General features: G+C 43.4%; 1 protein-coding gene across 1 annotated transcript; it reads right to left on the bottom strand.

The window, feature by feature from the left end:
* Nucleotides 1-632: 632 nt before the first annotated feature.
* Hand2 (heart and neural crest derivatives expressed 2) lies at nucleotides 633-2,723 on the bottom strand. The gene is made up of 2 exons (XM_076852369.1): nucleotides 2,169-2,723; nucleotides 633-731 (listed from the first exon to the last, which is right to left on the bottom strand). The coding sequence occupies exons 1-2, from the start codon at nucleotides 2,721-2,723 to the stop codon at nucleotides 633-635; spliced, it is 654 nt and encodes a 217-aa protein (XP_076708484.1).
* Nucleotides 2,724-21,518: the final 18,795 nt, after the last annotated feature.

Raw genomic sequence — 21,518 nt, forward strand, 5'->3', positions numbered from 1 at the left:
TTTATTGAATACTTACAACGTTTACACCTTCAATATTAATTAAATTCCACTTAGTTTTAGAGGACGGAAGTGCACAAACAAGTAGCTGTTGGAAACATCTTTGAATAGGGAACACCACATATGAAACAACAGCACTAGATGCCAACCCCAACGGAAATGTTAGCGGCCCTGTTTTCTGCTTTGAAATAAAACTTTATAATCCCCAGGAATATTTATATCCAAAGGCCAAGTATTAAGAATACACTTCACACACGCACTAGTGTCCGCTGTCTTTATCTGGAAGGAGCTGGGTAGGCAAGGAGGGGGCAATGCTGGTGTCTACACAGCCAAGAGGGAACATTCACACACAGAGAATCTAGGAGTCGACGGGATCCCTTACCACGCAGGAGTGTCCTCTTCATATTAAAATACGGAATGCTTTTCTTCAGATATCCACTTTTTTTTTGAGGGGGAGGTGGGGAGCGGATGCCTCAAAGGGGGCCAAAGAGAGGGGGAAGGAAATTGCACATAAATAAACCAGATGATCCAAATGCAAGAAGTCCTCAGAGCGGAGCCCGCGGGCTTGCCCGGAGTCCTGGGTCTGCTTCTGGCGCCTTGGACCCGACTCACTCGCTCTCTCCTCCTTCTCTTCTTCACTGCTTGAGCTCTAGGGCCCAGACGTGCTGCGGCCAGCCCGTCCGGCCTTTGGTTTTCTTGTCGTTGCTGCTCACTGTGCTTTTCAAGATTTCATTCTGGGCAGAAAGGAGGTGGGCGAGAAAAATGAAAAGAGAAATTCAGAGAGGATAGCTGATCCCCCGCCACCCTAGCGCTTCCTGGGTCAGAGGAAACAGTGAAAGAGAGGAGGAAAGGCTGGGGGTGGGAGTTGGGGGGATGGTTCCAAGTTCCAGTCCCTGCAGTAAGGTTATGAAGGTTTGCAATGCCCTGTCTACCGCCAAGGCCTCCAACTTGCAGCGCTCAACTACCGGATCGGCAAATTTATAAACAACCGTCCATTTTCCAGTCATTTATGGAGGAACCGGGGATCTTTTTTTCCTGACTCCAGATGTGTGTGTGTGTGTGTGTGTGTGTGTGTGTGTGTGTGTGTGTGTGTGTATAGCGGGTGGCAGCGGGGGTTGGCGCTAAGTCTATCTTCTATTTTCAATAGCAATCCCAGATCCACGCTCTAGGAAAACTGGGGAGGCTACTCGGCCCTGGCCTGGGCCTCTGATCCAGCGGCATTCAGTCTGCAGCTCTGCAGTGCCTTTCCGCCAAGGCCTCTGAAATCTCGGGTTATTCGGTTATTCGGGAGGTCAATCGATTATGCAGCGATCAAAGGGCCGCTAGTCTCAAAGGAGAGAATCTCGCAAATGGAAATGATTTTTTCAGGACCTTCGTGGCAATAGCCCTGTCTACGCTATAAGAACTTGGTAGGAATCTGAGAAAACTTTAAATGGTTCAGTGTAATTTCGAGTTACTGCTAGTAACAATGACCATAGTAATATTTACTTTTTTTTTTTTTTTTTTTTGGTCTTAAAATGTACAGGCTCATAAAACTAGAAATAGTGGTAGAGTATACGGATCTGGGAAATTACATTGTAGCCAAAGAGAAACTGGAGCTGTATTTTGAGGTTAAAAGTACTTATTTAATGTTTACCTTTAAGTCTTTGGGGCATAATAATGGGAGCAACCATAAAACTTTCTTAAGGCTCAGAATCAGTGGCAAACTCGTTTTTGGACGAAGAAATGGAACCAATAGTGAAATGATTGTAATGGAGAGTTTCTGGGTGACTGACTTTAAAAATATCTTAAAGCAAGGTTGGATTGGAGGCCAAATGAGGGTTCTAACGGAAAGTGAATGAGAGGTCCGGACGGTGCGACCGGGAGATGGATCCGGACCAAGAGTTTGGGAGGCCCGTCCTAAGTGCCTGGGGGAGCAGCGATAACCCGGAGGGAAGATCAGAAGCACCAAGCGTCTCTCTTAAGACCTTCTCCTCCTCCAGCTGACATCCTCCCCCATCTCCTCTGCCTATGCAGGAAACCATCCCTACCACAAACTGGTGCAAACAACCTTGGCGCTGGATGCAGCCAAAGAATGCGGGCTGCCATTTCTCAGCCCAATTGGAAAGAAGCCGAGCGCAGCTGTTCCCTATACCCCGCACCCCTACCGCCCTCTGCCCCACGGTACTGACCAGCTCCTTCTTCCTCTTCTCCTCTTTCACGTCTGTCTTCTTGATCTCTGCCTTGAAGGCCTCTGCCTCGCCATTCTGGTCGTCCTTGGCCAGCAGGTCCATGAGGTAGGCGATGTAGCTGGTGGCCAGGCGCAGCGTCTTGATCTTGGAGAGTTTTGTGTCGGCGGGCACATTGGGGATGCATTCGCGCAGTTCGGCGAAGGCACTGTTGATACTTTGAGTCCTGCGCCGCTCTTTGCGGTTGGCGGTGCCCCGGCGCTTCACCGGGCGCGGCCCCCCCAGGCCAGGAGGCCCCGCACCGGGCGGCACTCCCCCGTAATGGGAGTGGTCCAGACCGGCGGCGCCGCTGGCATACTCGGGGCTGTAGGACAGGGCCATGCTGTAGTCAGGGGGCGACATCTCGGGGTGGCCAATGAGCCAGCCATGGAAGTAGGGGTTCTCCTCGTGGCTGCAGCGGCTGGCGGCTGCAGCGGCGGCTGCGGCGGCAGCAGCGGCGAACGGATAGCCCTCATGGTGCACCACGGGGTGGTGAGGAAAACCCCCTACCAGACTCATTTCGCCCTCTGCACCCCTCCACGCGCCCCAGCGTGCGCGCAGCCCCGCCGCTCCCTCGGCCCGGGCCCCTGCTTCGGCGCCCCGCGTCCTCCCCCACCCCCCACCCCCCAGCCCCGGGGCGCCCGGGCCGGCCCGGCAGCCGCAGTGGGGGCTGCTGCAGCCCGGGCCGCGGCCCCCTGCCTGGCCAGCCGGGCCCGCCTCAGCAGCGCTGCGGCCACCAGCTCCCCATGGGGCGCGGCGAGCTGGTCCCGGCACCGTGCGCCCCTGGACGCTGCCGCCGCTGCAGCGGGCTCCCGCCTTTCTCTACAGCCGGCGCGCCGGCTCCTGCTTCCCGGGCTGCTGCGCGGAGGCAGAATCCTCTGGTGTTCATGCAAAAGTGCCTGCGCTCCTGCGAGGCTGCTTCGCGGAGTCGCGGGACTCCACCACGCTCGGGCCGCGCTCTTGGCACTGAAGCTAACCTGGAATCCGGGGGCGAGTCCGAGCCGCGGCTGGAGGAGCCGGCCCGGCTCTGCGGGGAGGCGGCAGGGTCGACAGCTCACTGCAAAGCTACCTCCATGCGACCCTCCCCTTCCCGCCCCTTCCCCTCCCCCCACCAGCTCGGTCTGGGTTCTTGGGCGCTTATTGTTTTAATGAATTTTTTGGTTGTTGTTTTGGTCCTTGAATGTGATTTTTAGCAGCGGGTAACGTGTCCACGCTCCTCTCAGGATCTCCCGGAGGGTATTCAGAGAGGTCTCAGTGAATCCATTTTCTCAGATTCTCTCCTTTCAGGGCAATGATTTGGTGCCCGGAAGGCGCCTCGGAGCTCGAAGGCGGTGGCTTGGGATCTCGTAGGGGTCTGCGCGGTGGCGGAGAGAGCTCCCGGGTGGCGGCGGCTGTTCTCCTGGGCTGGACGCCGTGAGGGGAGCAAGCGGATTTTCCCAGCAAGATCTCCATGTACAGTTACATCTTTAGGGCCGCTCGGGTTAATATATGTCGTCAGAGGCTCCTCACGCCAATCCCGGGGCGGCGGAGGCGGCGCCTCGCGCACTCCGCAATAAAACTTTTTGATGTTCACGTTGCTAATTGCCGAGGTCCTCTTCCAGGATTGGCTGTCCCTTCATAACCATAAGATAATTGAAACGGGGGGGGGCAAGGTTAAAAAAAACTTTTTTTTTTTAATCAGGCAGAGGTTAATGCAAGTGTTTAACAGATGCTTCACTATTAAAATATTTCCCCCCAAGTCTCAAATATTGAAGAATCTCGAATCAGGTATAGTATTAGTCTGTTTTTCCCCCCCTGGTTTTAAAAAAAGGAACTCAGATAATACTTTTCAAAGTGTTTTATAGGTAACCGACCAAGAAGCGAGCAGGAAGCCTAATGCAGTTTTGTGAGGGGGATCGAGAACTGAGCAGCAGGCGCGAGGACCCCAAGAAGGGCTGGCTGGAGCGCACGAGTTCTTTTTGCGGAGGAGGATACACCGCGCAGCCGGGGAAGGGTGCTCCTTTGACCTGGCAGAGGTCGGAAACGCCAGACCAGTGGTCTTTACTTAGCCATTGAGTTACCTCGTTTAGAGGTTTTTGGAGTGGCTCAGGTTATTGTGACAAGTTGGGTAGATCACGGTTGAGATCCCTGGGCAAACGGTCATACTGATTGTAAATGCTCTCATTTCCACATTCTTCAGGGACACCAGCCCCATCGGAAACTTTGGAAGATTTCAAAGTGCTGCTACCTCGATTCCCCGAATCGGTGGTGTGGACGGTATCGGTGTTCTCCTGGTTTAACTAGCCTGTTTGGTGAGTAACTGAATATTTTTTACAGCGTGTTCAGAGCTTATTTTCCAGTTTTTATGAACAAACACATAAATATATCTCTGCATTCCTGCCTCTCCCATAAAAGCGGGCATCTGTGGAAAGCAGGTTTAGTTATCGGAGGGGAACCATTAAACGCCAGTTTAAGAGGCAGGCCGGGAGGACGGCTCGTGGATGTTTAGACTGCTGGCCTTGGTGATCTTGAACGCATTATAAGAGAAAATGGATCTCCACTTGTAAGTCACTGGGCCGCGGGGCACCCAGGCCGCGGCGCCCGCGTGGCGAGCGTCTTGAGAAAGCTCTCAAACTGCAAGGGGTGGGGTGGTCAGTGGTGGGAGCTGAAATCACCCTTGATGCTTGGCCCCAGCCGCGTGGAGAGGCTGGTGTGTGTCTGAGGATTCTGCCCGCTGGATGGAGTTCGGTGTGGAAGAGTGTCAACGGGAGACCTCGGGCTGTAAATTAGAAGGAGTGGAGGGCAGACTGTTCAGAGGCTGGCGAGGGCCGGGAAGGCCTTGGACATAGCCAGAGTAGCCAAGAGAGATCAATGACTCCACTTTGGGCATCGCTTTTTGGGGGCAGGCGCAGTCGCGTCCCAGGCCTCAAAGGGAGCCTCATTCTAAGGACTCCTAAGAATAGCTCTTTCCTTGACCATCGATCCCTCGCCACCGGTTATGTGGCTTGGGCTGGAAGGCCAGGTCAGCACGAATGGAGGGCGTTCAACTCCAGTACAGCCATGTACTCAGGGGCCCACGCCCGGCCTGCCACTATCTCCCGAGGAAGCAGCACCAAGAAATAGTTTGTTTTCAGGCTTGCCGCCTGGGCAGTGGAGGGAGGAAACTCAAAGAGGGATGTAAAAACCTCTTCTTTTCGTAAGGGATCAATTACCCTGGACGCTCCCAGCAGAGCCTTTTTGAGGCCAGAACAGAGCACCGGAGTAGCTGAACCCAGGCTGGCTGGTAAGACCAGGGGCTTGCATTTGGTATCAGAACAGAATAGCCACCTACACAGAGCTCAAAACTCCCAACTTGAGTGGGTCTGCAGTTTGGGGTACAAGGAGAGTCTTTTTAAGAACTGCTTCTTGAATGAAAGAATACAGGTAGTGTGGTCAGGGACTTTGTTTACATTTTCACCAAGAGGCAAACTCGGAATGTGTAAATACTGGTAGTTCAATCCTCTGACATTTGATACATTTAAAAAATCTGTTTATAAAAACACATTTAGGCCTGGGGAGCAGGTAGACAAAGTAAGACGGTTGCACCCAGAGCAGATAGAGTTTAGGGAAAGTAGTTGTTTGGGCTACTTGCAGAAATGGAGTTTTGGGGGATTGGACAGAGGAATAATCCAGAGGAAAACCAGATTGGGGATTGAGAAAGTGTTCACCAGAAGCAAGTGGCCTCAGTTGTGAAGGATCAAAATTTTCTACTTTCAGCTTTTCTTAGGCTTATTAAATTGACACTAAAAAATGGGTGAATCGATTTGTGGCCCCGGATAACACCACAGTGATAAAATTAATGGACAATATGGACAAAAAGTGGTTGTCATAAAAGATGCCAATCTGAACATCACCCCTCACTGACAGCATTATCATCAACTAATTACCATGATCCAGGGGTCTAAAGCTTCATGTTATATCAATAACCCAAAAGGTGGCCCCTAAGTGGCTTAGAAAGAGGGGACAAATATATGAACTCTAGTGGTGTCCCCAACTGTAGTAACTGACTCAGGGAAACCAAACTGGTCTTGATCAACTAAGAATCAACTTGATCAACTCCGAATGCATAGCTGTACACATTCACTTTTTCCTTATAATGTCAATTGGGACATTTTGCTTCAGGAATCCCAGGATGCTGGGTTAACCTGCTGCTTTGGAAAACCATAGACTAAGATACCAGCTTAATTTTGCTCTCAATTTTAGTGGCCTGTCTGTGCAGGAAGGGAGTGATGGAGTTAATGGTTGTGGTGGTAGTGGAGGAGAGGTTGGTGATGGTGATGAAGGGCAAAGTGGGAGAGGAAGGAGTGTAGCTTAGCTGTCAGCCTTGGAGCCCCGCTCCTGGGCTGTACTAGTAGGGCCTCTGGTATGCTGCACCCGAAAAGATGCATATTCATAGTTTTCAAAGGGCCCAAGGAACTGAGGAGATGTGGTTGAGTGCTTTGGGAGAAATTCTAGGGAGTGACACTTTTCTATTTCTCCTTCAGAGATGAGGGATCACCCAGGGTTTGAGACTGAGTCATAGCGAGGCATCCCAGGTTCAGGGGAGGGTGTGTGATTCTGTGTCCACTGGCTTCCTGGTGGCTGATGGTGTACCCACTGTGCTGCCTTATATCTGCCTCCAGCCAAACAAGCAGAGCAGCATTATTTTGTGCCCATGTCTCTTGTCACTTTACTCCCACTACTTCCCCTGGAAAATATTCAAAGAGCATGAGAAAGACTTGAGCAAACGTTTTGGTCTTGTGAGATACTACTTTTAAAATCAATCTGGTTTAAACTAAATATTTTTTTAAACTTCAGTCTGTTTTTAGGGAAAATACAGATCTTTTCAAGGTATTTATTATTTCAAAGGCAAGGGCAATTTTGTGTCTTGTGTTTTGCTCATGAGAACTCAAAATAAACTGGACCTGAAAGGAACCAGGCCAGAAGGCCATAAACACACATTTTATATTTACAGGAATTATGGCTCAATTCCCTTCATCATCTTTCAAATCTCTTTTCACCTTGTTTTCCTAACTGAAGTAGTAGAAATAAATTTGAGCATTTCCTCTAAATATCTATAATAAAGTGGACTTTAGAACATGCTAAGAAGCCGAGAAAGGATGTCAAACCTGGATGGTGATAGAAAACCAGTTTTCTTAAGGATTTCATCTCAGCCCCACCTGCTGTCAGGACAGTGCTTCTGGTGACACTCTGATGGCTCTACATTCCTATTCTGTACTATGGTGGGATTGAGTCATTTTACATGTTAGCCACTTAGTCCCAGAATATTTAGGACATCCAGAACAACAAGGCATGTATCAACGAGTGGTGGCAAAGGACTCCCTCTAACTGGGGTTTTGCAGTTCCTCTATCCACCTGGCAAGTGACAATGGCTCATAGTACACATTAGTTTGTTTGAAATTTTATGAATATTTTTTAAATAAAGGGCATGAGAAGCTGTCTTGGATTCTATGTGGTTTTGTTTCTTCCAAGCAATTTCTTTTTGGATTTTCGGGGGAGGATGGGCATTTGGGGAGTGGCTCTCTTCCCTCCAGTTCCCCTTCCAGAGTAGCTCTGTGGTAGGGGCGGGAGTGGGGGGGAGGGGCTGTACTGATGGTTGTGGAGGAGATGATTGCTTGGGATCCTTCAGTCTAGCTCTGATTAAGAAACAGTTAAGTCAGTGGAGAAAACCAGGACTTGCTAAATGCCTGTACATCTCTCTATTCTCCCCCATCCTTCCCTTCTCCCTTCTTCTTTCCTTCCTTCCCTTGTAACTTGCCTGTGAGCAATATTAGATTTATAAGATTTTTTCCTGTCACTGAACCTGAGATTTGTATGAAAGAATGAGATACTGGTTCATCCATAAGTCTTTTAAGAAAAATCTTAATATCCAGATTATGGGCAGTAGAATTTCCATTTTCTCTAAATAGTTCACAACGAGATCCCCACATTAACTTAGATGTGCTGCTACTCTGGAGAGTTTTCATTGATAAGGAAGGACTAAATTCTTTGACAGGTCTGTCTATAAAGCTAAAATACTTATTGAGGCTAAAGGCAAAAGATAATGCCATAAAAGGGCCTCTCAAGTGCAACATTATACACACACACACACACACACACACACACACATATATATATGGGAGATTTTATTAATGTTGACTACTAATCCTAAGAGGTATGGTTAATCTGATCTTTGCAACTCCTTGCAACTTTTGTAATAAAATACAGTAAAATATAGAGTTTAGAGCAAAAAGTGCCTAAGAAACTATATCCCGCAGGATTTGTTAGTCACCTGCATTATTTTTTTAAGCAAATTATATATACATAGAAATATTTTGAGGGATGATGGTATAATTCAGTGGTAGAGTATGTGCCTAGCATGTGCCTGGCCCTGGGTTCCATTTTCAGCACTGAAAAAAAGAAGTTTAAGAATTCAAAGTCATAAAATTTCTTTTCTTCTAAGCCGGGAGGAAGTCATTCAGATGAGGGAGTAAATGTGATTTTTGCATACACATTGTATGGAAGTAGTAATTCATGGACTTTTAACCAGCACGCACTGTAGTCTGGAGTTCAGAATAAAATATGAATGAAAATGGTAACTTAAAACATGGGGCTTTGGAGAAACCGTTATGTGACGGAAAGATTTGCTTGTGACTTGAGGCCTCTGAGCATTCCCGGTTCCAACAGCGGTGTTGTGCTCATTCCTGGGAATTTCTATTCTGTAGCTTCCTTTGCAAATGCACGTAGATGGATTTCTTTATCTCTGATATAGTTACTTCCAAACTTTTCTACATTCTTATAGGGTCTTTGCTTATAGACAAGGGCCTTGAACCAGGATGGTTAGGTTTCAGGTTAACAAAAAGAAACACTTTTATTGTCAATATTAATGGCAAACCTCGATTTTTACAAGACGGGTTTAGCAGTATGCGCAGATCAAAAGCAGCTTGGCTTGATTTCTCAATATTCTCTGGAGCTTAGACAATTAACTGCAATTTTGCTCCTAACGAAACAACACACACACAAAAAGTTAGTTACAGAAATGTTGATGTTAGCCTTTTGAAAGATATTTTTACCTGTATATGATATCTCAGAATCTAATGAATTTGTTCATTCAATTCAAATTGAAGTTTGAAGGAAAATTCCCTAAGAAAATATGTGTGAGCTGTGTTCTCATTTGCAATGCTATGAGGCTGTTTCAGTGTGTGCATTCCTTGCTTGCCTTTCTGGCTGGGTAAGGATCCGACAGACTGAGGTCTCCCTGGTAATTTGGGTACACCGAGTCTCCAGTTAATGATAGATAATCAGCCTTTGGGTCATTCGGTCATTCTCTTATTACAAACCCCTCCTGCTCTCTCTGATCTCCTTTCAAACTAAATTTCACACAAACAAATAAAGCAAGACAGGGACAAGTTCTTAAAAAAAGAGGGAGAAATATTAGAAACTTCTGATACAGAACTCTAAACAAGGAAAGGCAAACTAAAAGAGGATAGGAAAGAACATCTTATCAAAATGAACATGTTGTGTACAAAACATTAAAAGAAAAGGCTCTGGTTTCTGTTAAAGTGACAGAAAATTAAAATAAAAATAATTGCAGGCAGAAAAGTTATAATATAAACAGAGAAGGCAGGATGCTTGCTGGGAATGCGCAGCACTAGGAGGCTAATTTGTTGTTACAGATTATGTATCTCTGCTGTGATTGGAGAAGCACTTCTTTCTTCCATTTTCTAGAAGAAATGGTTTTCCTTTTAATACTTGTGTGAGTGCCCATTTAAGTTAACACAGGCCAAAACCTCGAGGAACAAAAAAAATGGAATTGCATTCTGCTTGCAGAGCATCCAACTTCAAAAGCAGAAATTGGTTGCATACAGAAAAGGCAGAATTCCATTCAGAATACATTTGGAGACTTCACTAAATGGGTGTGACTGATCTTTTTCTGTTTTGCTGACAGAAGGCGCAGTTCATTCTTAGGGAAGTACATCTGAAACCAGTCCTCCCCACCCTCCTGGGGGTCTTCGCTTTCCTATTCTACATCTGCCTGTGACTTCAGGAAGAAACTTGATTGGCCAAGGTACATCTCATCAGATACTCCTGGGAAAAGCACGAGAATGTGTGGCTCTGGTAGTTAAGCTCTCTGGTGAGAGCGCCCCTAGTGCCATTTTCCAGTCCCTGCCCTTGACAGTTCCTTTTGGTCTAACCCAGGGCGCCAGAAGGGTCAAAGACTACCCACCAGTGTTACCTCCAAGCTTAGGTTTTCAATTGTATGTGGCATAAGAGTTTTGGTTCAGGGATTTATCAACCTGTGGTTCTTCAAGTTAGAAGGGCAGCCAGGAGGTGGTGATAGGTGGTGACTCCTGCATCTTCTCCATCTGTGGGTCTGGAACCCCCAGATTTGCCAGCATCTCTTGCAAACAACTCATTTCCCTTCCATGTTGGAGAATCCATACTTTGTTGCTTCCAGGCCCAACCTAAGTGATACCTCCTCTAGGAAGCCTTTCTAGATAATTGCTTCCTTCTTCTTTTCCTAAATCAAGTTTATGCTTTTCCTTTGAACTCCTTTCTCATTCATATTCTCTCTGTTGGTTCTCTGTACACATATTTGTTGCCTCATGTGACCTGGGTTCTTTGACAGCCCTATTACTGCTCTGTACTGAAAGATGCTTCCACACCTCGGAAAAGAAGTGTAGGGAAATCTGGTATCCCATTTGCAGTCAGATTGGTTTCCTTTATTTGGAAATGTCTGGAGTTGCTAGAGGAGTGCTAGTGGTTTTTTAGAAAACAGACCTTCATCATCAAGCCTTGGGGACAACTGAAGAAAGCTTCTTCTAGACCAGTTGGGCCTGCAGCATGCCTGGTCTGGCCTGGCCTCTCTACCCACTTCCAGCTCCCTGAGCTCCAGAGCCAGGGCTAGGCAGGATGGCCTCTCCATTCTGGGCACAGACTGGTTGTGTCGTCTTGCTCTGTGTCTCTAAGCTTAGTTTCCCCACCTGCACAGTGGGGATAATGACAGAGACCTAGGAGTGCGTGGGCTTGTTAAATGAGATCAAGGCGCTCTGAAGTGTGAGTTGTCTGATATACAGGTTGAGCTCAATAAACATTCGTGTATTTTCTCTTCCTGCCTGTTCGTTTTTCTCACCCTTCAGCTACCAGAAGGTCCAGCCCGACAGCGATGGGTGCCAGTCGGCCAGGTGTGTCCTTGCTGCGCCTCTTCCTCTCGCCAGCGCATCTCTTCTGGCGGATTCACACTATCCATGCTCGGTGTCCTAAAGCCGCACGAAACCTCGGTTGCGTGAGGATCGCCGGGGGCTTCAGCCCTCCTGGATGCTGGGCAAAGGGCAGCAAGATGCAGGTCTGCGGTGTCGCTGCGGTGCCACCGGGGCAAATCTGGTGGCGAGGGGCGCGGCCAGAGCCTCGGTCTGGGATTTAGACTCCTGCTCCCCAGCCACTACTGTGGCTGCTGGGTCGCCCCTTCCATCTGATTAAGTTCTCGTTTTGATCTCGGTTCCCGACACCTAGGAGGCGAATTCTCGCCGCTTAGGCCAGAGGAGGTCACGGCTCTGCTCCACCAGCGCATCTCCGAGGGCTTTTCGCTCCAGGCGGGCAGGAAGGGGTTAACCGCGCCTCTCTCTCGGTCTCTCTCCCACCCTCACTTCAGAGCCCCTGGTGCTGGGCGAAGGCCACCGCTTCCCTCTTGAGGTCTCATTAGGGAAACCCTCACCGCTATTTTCAACATTTCCTCAATCAAGTGCCTTTAAATAGAGCTGCACAAACAAATTGGCGGCAAAAGCGTAGATCTTGTCACGATTGAGACCAATCCAATATTTCAGCCTTGTTTGCTTTGCAATTACGGGTTGGCTTGTGGCTGCGGTGCCACCGGGGCAAATCTGCAGCCGTCCGCTTTCTCCTCCGCACCCTGGGCGGGTGGAGGCAGCGACCCGCGGAGGCTGTACTGGGAGAGGAGGGGGTGGCGCGGGGAGAGGCGGGCGCTGGGCCGGGGAGGCTTTCTAGACCCCCATGCAAAGGGCGCGCAGAGTGGTGTTAGAGGAGACAGACTTTTTAGATTCTGACTGAGCCACTGAGGCATATACAATAACAATAAAGAGCATGATTCCCACATGGAGATCGGTGTTGTGTTCTTATCAGCTTCCTTTCTCTCCTCGGCCCCCCTTTCCCGTCTTCTATCCTCATTAAGCTTTTCTTCAGTGTAAGTCAGCGGTTACTGGATTTCCCTTTCTCCCTTGCTTCTAAACTTCTAGCATGATTTGTTATATTTTCCATAGCTGCTTATTCTTGTTTGACTTTTTGTGCAAAGTCACTTTAAATCTGCTGCAAGAATCAAGCTCCAAGCCCTCTGGATGGGCTCCTGCAGGCATGTGGCTGCCTTCAGCCCACTCTTAATTCTTTCGGGGCAGCTTTTCTGTGTAAATCAGTCTCTGGGTGCCTTTGGTCACCACGCAGGCTAGTCTAGTTTGTATCAGCTGAACAGTAGTTAACTCAAATCAGGGCCTAAGCCTTATATTTCACAGACAATTAAATCTTGGCTCCTGTTTAACAAAATTGTAATATTTACTCAGTTCTATACTAAGAAGCACTTTTAAAATAAAAAACAAATACTACATTTCAAAAAGAAGATTTGATAATAAATCTCTTTTTATGGATTCTCTCTGCCTAAGTGGAAAACATGATTTACATCCCCCCCCCAAACCCCACACCCCTTTTCAAGCACAGCTGAATTATAAGATATTGATTTTTCTTTTCTTTACTGGTTTTTATGTTTCACTCTCTCCTTCCCTCCTCCTTTCCTTCCTTTGCTTCTCCCTGCCCCCCACTTTTCCTCTTTTTGCAACACTGGGGATTGAACCCAAGGATGCCCTACTACTGAGCCACATTTTAAATTTTGAGACAAGCTCTTGCTAAATTGCCCAGGCTGACCTCAATTTGCCATCCTCCTGTCTCAGTCTTTCTTGTACCTGGGATTACAGGTGTGCACCATGGCACCAGACAAAATGCAGTCTTTTAACATTATTTATGTGTGTGTGTGGGCGCGGGTGTATGTGTCTGCATTTGTTACATTCAATTGAGTTCCATGGGTTTACACCTCATCCTGACCATGTAATACGTAACAAGGATTATTAAACAATAAGGTCTTAGAAGTGAAGTCTCCTTTTTTTTTTACATTGATTTAAGAACCATGAGTGTGATGGATAATTATTTTATGATTCATACAACTTTCTTAATGAATACTACTTTTTCTGTCTTGTCAACTTCTGAAGGATGAGGAAAGTTGAGGCAGAGCAATATTTTTATGAGATTCTTCAGCACATATTAAAGTATGCTTCTTTATTATTTAAGAATATGTAAGGTATAGATCCACATTTGTTTGTTGGTGATCATAAACTAAATTTGTAGTCATTTGACCAGTAAATAATCCTTTCCCACTTAAAAATCTTTTGGGTTTATAATCTCTCCTGGATTGTGTCTTCACTATCATGTTATCACTTTTCTATTCTAATATTTTGATTTGTACTCAAAGTAAATTTCAAAAATGATGGCTTCATAAATTTTTCAATGACAAAGCTATAGGGTAATATTCAAAGTCCATACAGTCACTTACACTGATGTATATTTCTCATGTTTTCTAGCCAACCGATTGCTTTAGCATTTCAAGAAATAGTAAGCAGTAGCTAAAAAGGGTACCATTTCACAAGAATTCTCTTCTACCCAAACGAATTGGCCTGGCATATTATTCAATGCACAAATTATACTATTACTTTCATATGTGTTAATCTGTTTGGTATTAAAACTGCAGAAGGTCTTAACCATTAACATGTTTTGCCACACCACTTTCAAATGGGTGATCTCAGATAATTATGAAGATGTTGATGTTAATATCACGTTAAGTGAACAACTATGAAAATAACCTTAAAGCATTATTATTTTCATATAAATGCCAACAAATACAATTGTACAGGGAACAGAATCAGATTTTTAAAAATCTGACATTATCCTATAAGGTTATGGCTCTATTTATTCCCTTTAAAATTAGAGCAGTTTTCAGTTACTTTTTAGCAGAACTTTCTTTTTCAAAATACTATTTTGCATTGCCCATAAACCACTGCAACTTGATACTGACAGATATGTATTTTCTACATTATTATCATTAGCTTCTTTGCAAACTCACTAAAATTGAATAATATTTAAAAATATAAACATATAATGAACAATTATTAGGTTATACATATTTATTTAGTAAGCCAATGTTATTAAAATTAAAAACATGTGCTTGGCATATAAATGCTTCTTTAGAAATTTTTTTTGGATGCACAGTTATTATTTTTTAAACTGACTCAGACTTTCAAATTCTGAGTTTGCACTCTGAACAGGCATTGCATTGTTTTAAACAGTAGCTCCTGGAACAATATCTTCCTTAGTATTTTAGACTTTCAAACAATTGGAATTGGATAAATGCTTTCAGCTGGGAGCACTTTGCTAATACCTTTGTAGGTAATAGGATTCTGTGTTTGTGTTGGGGTGACAAACAGACAGTGTCTGGACAGACTGCCCACTCTTTGCAAAATGTATCAGAACTTAAGAGTTTTTCTATGAGATTGCTTGTGATCCATTAAAAAAAAACTCGGTTAAAATGTGAAATTAGAGAAAATGCTCAAGTGCTTTTCTAATTGCAGTTATGAAATGATGGCTTAGAGAGGCACACAAAAAATAAGATAGGAAGACTGCAGAAACACAAAATTTAAAAAAGAAAAGTGTGCTTAGGCAGGATCTGACTGTGTTTGTCTCTAAACAGGAGAATGAGGCATTAGATCCAAGTAGCCAATAGTTTGGTTTTTGTTTTCTTCAATTCAGTGACTTCTAAAATTATTTTTCAATGGTTGAAGAAACCCAACTAAGGATATATGTAAATTTTTATATATGGGAAAATACTTGCTTACTGTAATTTTTACTATTTGGTTAAAATATAAAGATCTTTAATTACAATGCCGTTGTTTTTCCTAAATGAATGCTTGATGCAGCAATTAGTGTCTAAAAGAAAAATTTTTTCCCAAGTGGGGGTTGAATTGGAAAAATAAAGTGTATCCATGAGGTGATTTGCATAAACTCCACCTTGCTGAGAAAAAAATGAAAAAGCTTTTTGTGGAAGAAATGAGGCAATTTAGCTGTGATCAATTTGGGATAAACAAAGCAGGAAACTGCCTCCTTATATTCCTAGTAATTCTTTCTGCTTTTCCAAACATTGTTAGGTTCTATGCATCTTGTGCTATTCAAGTAAAGATGATGTTAGTAATCAAATTGCAGAATCTAATCAAGTGACTATTTTTACTTTATTACAAAATTTATGTATTCTATTGGGTGGTTGAACCACTTAGTTGCTTGAATGCTGAATTTTTCTTTTTTTAGATAGAGTGATATTTAATGAAGTGTTTATAAAGATAAATATCATGGTTTATAAAAGATCATATAGTCATAGTAACGAAGTAGCATTTGTGCCTATGTGGTATAGACTGTGTGCTTTGTAAATTATGCTGCTTTTAAAATCATGACCTAGAAATTTATAATGGGGACATGTGAGAAGAGAAACTCAAGTCCTGAATTTACACAGCCAAGAACACACACTCAGGTTAGAGAAATTGCTCTCAGAAGCATTCTTACCATTTACTTATCCTTGCAATATTTCTACTGGCTGTTTTTTTTTTTTTTTTTTAACTAGAAAGTTATAGAATGAGGAGTGACTTCTGTAATTCACTGGACTTTTCTCTACTGAAACACGTTAATGTTGTATTCATATAGCCACCTTATGATCAAAAAGTTTGGTCAGATATCTCTGTATTATTTTTTTCTCCTGTTAAGTAGCTTAATATTTCAAAATAACTGGATCACACATTTTTTTCTCATTGCCTTGGATGCTAGATAACCTCGGATCATCTGAGTAAATAGTAAGCTGTATTACTTTTTACTACATTGTTATTTATGCTCTGCATAGTGTCAGAAAGAATTTAAAACAGTTGTTTCAAGAGTTGGTACAATTGGGGGGCCAGGTTGTGGCTCAGTGGTAGAGCGCTTGCCTAGTATGTATGAGGCACTGGGTTCAATCCTCGGCACCACATAGAAACAAACGAATAAAATAAAGGTATTGTGTCCATCTACAATAAAAAATATATTTAAAAAAAAGAATTGGTACAATTGGGGCTGGGTTGTGGCTCAGTGGTAGAGTGCTTGCCTATCACATGTGAGGCACTGGGTTCGAACCTCAGTACCACATAAAATTGGAATAAAGATATTGTGTCCACCTACAACTAAAAATAAATATTAAAAAAAGAATCGGTATGATAAATTTTTCAAAATCTCTTTGTAAGAATAATTCCTGTAAATATAATTGTAATTTACTTTTGATGTTTAGAAAAAGATCAGTGATTTGTTCTGGTAAATATTTTAATTCCAAGAGGAAACAAGATCACAATTAGAATGCAGCAAGTTTTTAAAATTAGTTATGTTGTAAAGAAATCTTAAAGCTATCCCATAAAGCTGTTGTGGTACATGTAAAGCAGTTTAACAGTGAGATTAAGAGCAGTGTGCCAGGAGTCAGAGGCAAAAGTTTTGAATCTTGACTACAAAAGTTATCAACTGTGATCTTGGGGAAATTATTCAGCCATTTTCCACTTTGGTTACCACATCCACAAAAGGTGGATTATATTGAAGACTCTGTCACATTATCACATGGAACATTTTGTAATCACATGATGCTCTTAGTATCTGAAATATAGTTAATGTTTAATACATGTCAGCCAATCTCGTTTGCATAGCTGTACAATATAAAGAGTGGCATGCCACAGGTAGTTTTCTTTTTTGGGGTTGTACTAGGGATTGAACTCAGGGGCACTCTACCACTGAGCCACATCCTCAGCCCTATTTTGTATTTTATTTAGAGACAGGGTCTCACTGAGTTGCTTAGCACCTTGCCATTGCTGAGACTGCCTTTGAACTCATGATCCTACTGTCTCAGCCTCCTGAGCCTCTGGGATTACAGGCATGTGCCTGGCTCACAGTTACCTTTTGAAAGCCATTAGGTGTGACAATGTTGCCAGCTCATGGACTTCATGAGAGTTGTATGAGGAGCCTGCATTGGTTTCCAGCCCTGAGGTTGACATGGTCAAGACAAAACTTGCTGTCTTTATACACTCAAGAAATATATGAGGAGAAGGTCTTAGTGATAGTAACTCACCAGACTGACTGCCCATGGAAATCTAGTTTTATGCCACCTTCATCATGTGTGGTATCTATTAGTACCTGACACAAAGGTCTACTCTGGGGAAAACAACATTTTAAAGGAATGAAATACCCTAGGTCAATGATTACCCCAGCTTTTTTTTTTTTTTTTTTTTTTTTTTTTTTACAAATCCCAGCATTAATATGTCATGCTCATAAACCTGTTCAAAAAACAAAAACAAACAAACAAAAAACCCCCTGCAGGGTAAGTTAAAGAAGAATTAGACAGTAGATTTAAATATTTAAGATGATATTCAGCACCATCAGCAGAGGCTGTAAATCTACATTTCAAATGGTCTTGCCATTTGAATATACTTGGGCTGATTCACTGTTGGAAGCAGATTGCCAGTTTCTGTCTCATTTTGTTGCTGGTTAAAAGCTCTTAACTGTGAGGAGGAGCAGCATCATTTCTGCCATTCTCTTCTTGATGGTTTATTTCTGCATTTTTCGAATGATCTTTAATCAACGGCTCTTTGTAGGAATGTTTTAAAACCCCTTGTCCATGATGCAGGTTTGTTTAGTTAAAACGGGATTATGTAATCTGCTTCCACCTAAGTGAGCCAGGTAATTCGTAACACATCTCGGCCTCTGAGACTGCTTCTGAGGTGGCCACAACACATTATATTGAAAGATCTTCCTGCAAGTTTTTTGTCTCACATTTGATCCCCAGCTTTGGCTAAAATTCAACCATGACAACACAAAATGCTGGCAAGGATGCAAAGAAACTGGAACACTACACACTGCTGGTGGGAATTTAAAATGGCATAGCCTCTGGAAGATAGTTTGGCAGATTCTTAAAAAAGGAAATATGCAATCATTATGTGACTCAGCACTTGTACTTCTGAAGACTTAAGTCCACTCAGAATGCATACAGCAGCTTTATTCATAAGAGCCAACAACTAGAAACAGTCCAGATGTCCTTCAATGGGTAAACAACTGTTAGCTACTCTGCTAACATTTAAACATGTACTATCAACCATGGTACATCATCTATACCTTGGAATACGGCTCAGCAATAAGAAGAAACAAATTACTGATAAGTGCAAGAACTTGAATGAATACTTAGGGGATTGTTCTGAGTGAACAATGTCAACCCCCAAAGGTTACATTGCTATATGGTTTCATTTATATAATATTCTTGAAATAGCAAAATTAAAGAAAGGGAGAAAGGATTAGCAACTAACAAGAATTAACAGCAGTGGGGGGTGGTGGAAGGAAAGTGGGTGTGGCTATAAAGGGCAATGAAAGGGACAGGATGATGGAAGAGTAGTAGATTTTAACTGTATTAATGTCCACATTGTGCTTGTGATACTGTACTAGACTTTCCACATGTTACCATTGGGAGTAACTGTGTAAAGGGTATGTGGGATTTCTATTACTTCTCACAACTGCATGAGAATTTTAAATTATCTTAAAATGAAAAGTTAATAAAAAAGTCAACAGATCTTCAGGAAGTTCAATTCTGTACCTTCCAGAACTGACCTGGAAATAAGGGGAGGATAGGATTGAGAATAGGTGTTGTAAACTTTAAGAATGATTTTCAACATACTACTCAAACTCTTCTGAATTTTTTTGCGGGGATACCAGGGATTGAACTCAGGGGTACTCGACCACTGAGCCATATCCCCAGCCCTATTTTGAATTTTATTTAGAGACAGGGTCTCACTGAGTTGCCAAGTGTCTCACTTTGGCTGAGGCTGGCTTTGAAATCATGATGCTCCTGCCTCAGACTCCCGAGCCACTGGGATTATAGGTTCTAGATCTCTGTAATTTTTTTAAATTTATTTTTTAGTTGTAGTTAGACACAATGCCTTTATTTTATTTATTTATATGTGGTGCTGAAGATTGAACCCAGGACCTTGCACATGCTAGGTGAGTGCTCTACCGCTGATCCACAACCCCAGCCCCTCTAATTTTTTTTTGAGGGTACCAGGGATTGAGCCCAGTGGCACTAGCCTCTGAGCCACATCCCCTGCCCTTTTTATTTTTTATTTTGAGACAGGGTTTCACTAAGTTGCTGAAGCTGGCCTCAAAGTTGCAGTCCTCCTATGTTACCTCCTAAGTCTGGGTTTACAGGTGTGCGCCACTGGGCCTGGCTCCCTCTGATTTTTATTGTGGATTCTAGTGCTATTTTGAGGAAGAAGAAAGAAAAATGCCGCCTTTCAGAGAACTTTGGCTTTCTATAGGATTTTTAAAAGCCATCAGCTGATTGATTTACACATTAGAAAATGAAACTAGATTACATTACATCTGTCACAATCTATCTTTAAAGTCAATTGGAGAGGAGTTATAAATTTTCATTTATTATGGTTTAGGTATGAGTTGTCCTCCAAAAGCTCATGTGTGAGATAGTGCAAAAAAGTTCAGAGGTGAAATGATTGGATGATGAGAACTTTGATCTAATCAGTGCATTAATCCTGGGGGGCCAGGTTGTGGCTCAGTGGTAGAGCGCTTGCCTAGTATGTATGAGGCACTGATACTAATGAGGATTAACTGGGAGGTAACTGTAGGCAGGTAGGGTGTGGCTGAGGTAGGGTAACTGTAGGTAGGTAGGGTGGGTCACTGAGGATTTGCATTTGGTGCTTATATTTTGTCCTTGTTGAGTAGAGCAGTCTCTCTCTGCTTCCTGGTCGCATGTTCCCAGCTCCTTTCCTCTGTCATACTCTCCCATCATGATGTTCTGCCTCGTCTCAGGCCCGGAGCCATGGAATTGGCCATCTATGGGTAGACGCTTCTGAAACTGTGAGTGCCAAATAGACTTTTCCTCCTCTAAAATTTTTCTTGTAGGTACTTTTGGTTACAGCAGTAGAAAAAGCTGACTAAATATTATTTAGTTTCTTCCTGTTTTATTTCCATTTCTTTTGTTGTTCCCTATTCTATTTGAATTCACATTCCCTCGTACACTACCATTTAATCTAAAAACCAGGAACCGTGCTTATTGATTAAATTAGCAATGCCACACATTATCATTGTTTGCCAAATACTTGGGTGTTCTTATTTTAAGAGAGGAGTAGTGGAGATTATAAAAGTTATTTAATGAATTTGCTGATGGTTTGTTGAGAAGACAAAGTAGCAGCCACAGTGAAGAGGGTTGGTCTCATTTCTCCAAGCCACCGTTGCAATTATAAACCCAGTGCAAACACCTGACAGGGCTGGAGAGTGGTTTAGTCATTGCAGGGGAGCTGCCGTCATGACAAATAGAGGTTAAATTGAGAGAATTTCAGGACGTATTTGGGGGAAGGATTAAATAAATCAGAGGACTTGCTGACAGCAAATAGTGTCTTTGAGTGACTGATTTGAAACACAGAATCAGAGAATTGAGATGAATCCCAGGTGGTTGTTGGGAGTTGGAAGAAGTCCCAATGAGTTGGCTGACTGCACAGCTTCATTTCAGCATCATTAAATAATCCTTAAGTGATGGTATATTAATTGTTGCCCTAAGAAAAGATTATGCTCAAAAGAATGGTAGAATTAAGGTGTATTCATTTAGGGACCATTGGCTTCAATGATTACCCTAACAGGAACACTGGAAGGCTCTAGAACTACTTCAAGGAACTTAAAGGTCATTAATTCTTTTTTTTTTTTTTTTTTTTTAGAGAGAGAGAGAGAAAGAGAGAGAGAATTTTTTTTAATATTTATTTTTTAGTTTTCGGTGGACACAACATCTTTATTTTATGTGGTGCTGAGGATGGAACCCAGTGCCCTGCACATGCCAGGTGAGCATGCTACCACTTGAGCCACATCCCCAGCTCTAATTCTTTTGTTTTAAAAAAAAAAAAATATAAATAAAATGGTCATTGATCGACCTTCATTTAATTTATTTATTTATATGTGGTGTTGAGAATTGAACCCAGTGTCTTACACATGTCAAGCAAGTGTTCTACTGTGCCACAACCCCAGCCCCCATTAATTCTGAACTGCCAAAAAGAAAAATAATTTTTTTCATTCCAACAAGGTGTTTAAACTCTTTCATAACGGTGGCTGATAAACTTTTTTCATGAATGCCTCATGGATGTAAGAATACAGCATTTCCACTCA

This window comes from Callospermophilus lateralis, chromosome 4 (genome assembly GCF_048772815.1).
Source record: "Callospermophilus lateralis isolate mCalLat2 chromosome 4, mCalLat2.hap1, whole genome shotgun sequence".
NCBI lineage: Eukaryota > Metazoa > Chordata > Mammalia > Rodentia > Sciuridae > Callospermophilus > Callospermophilus lateralis.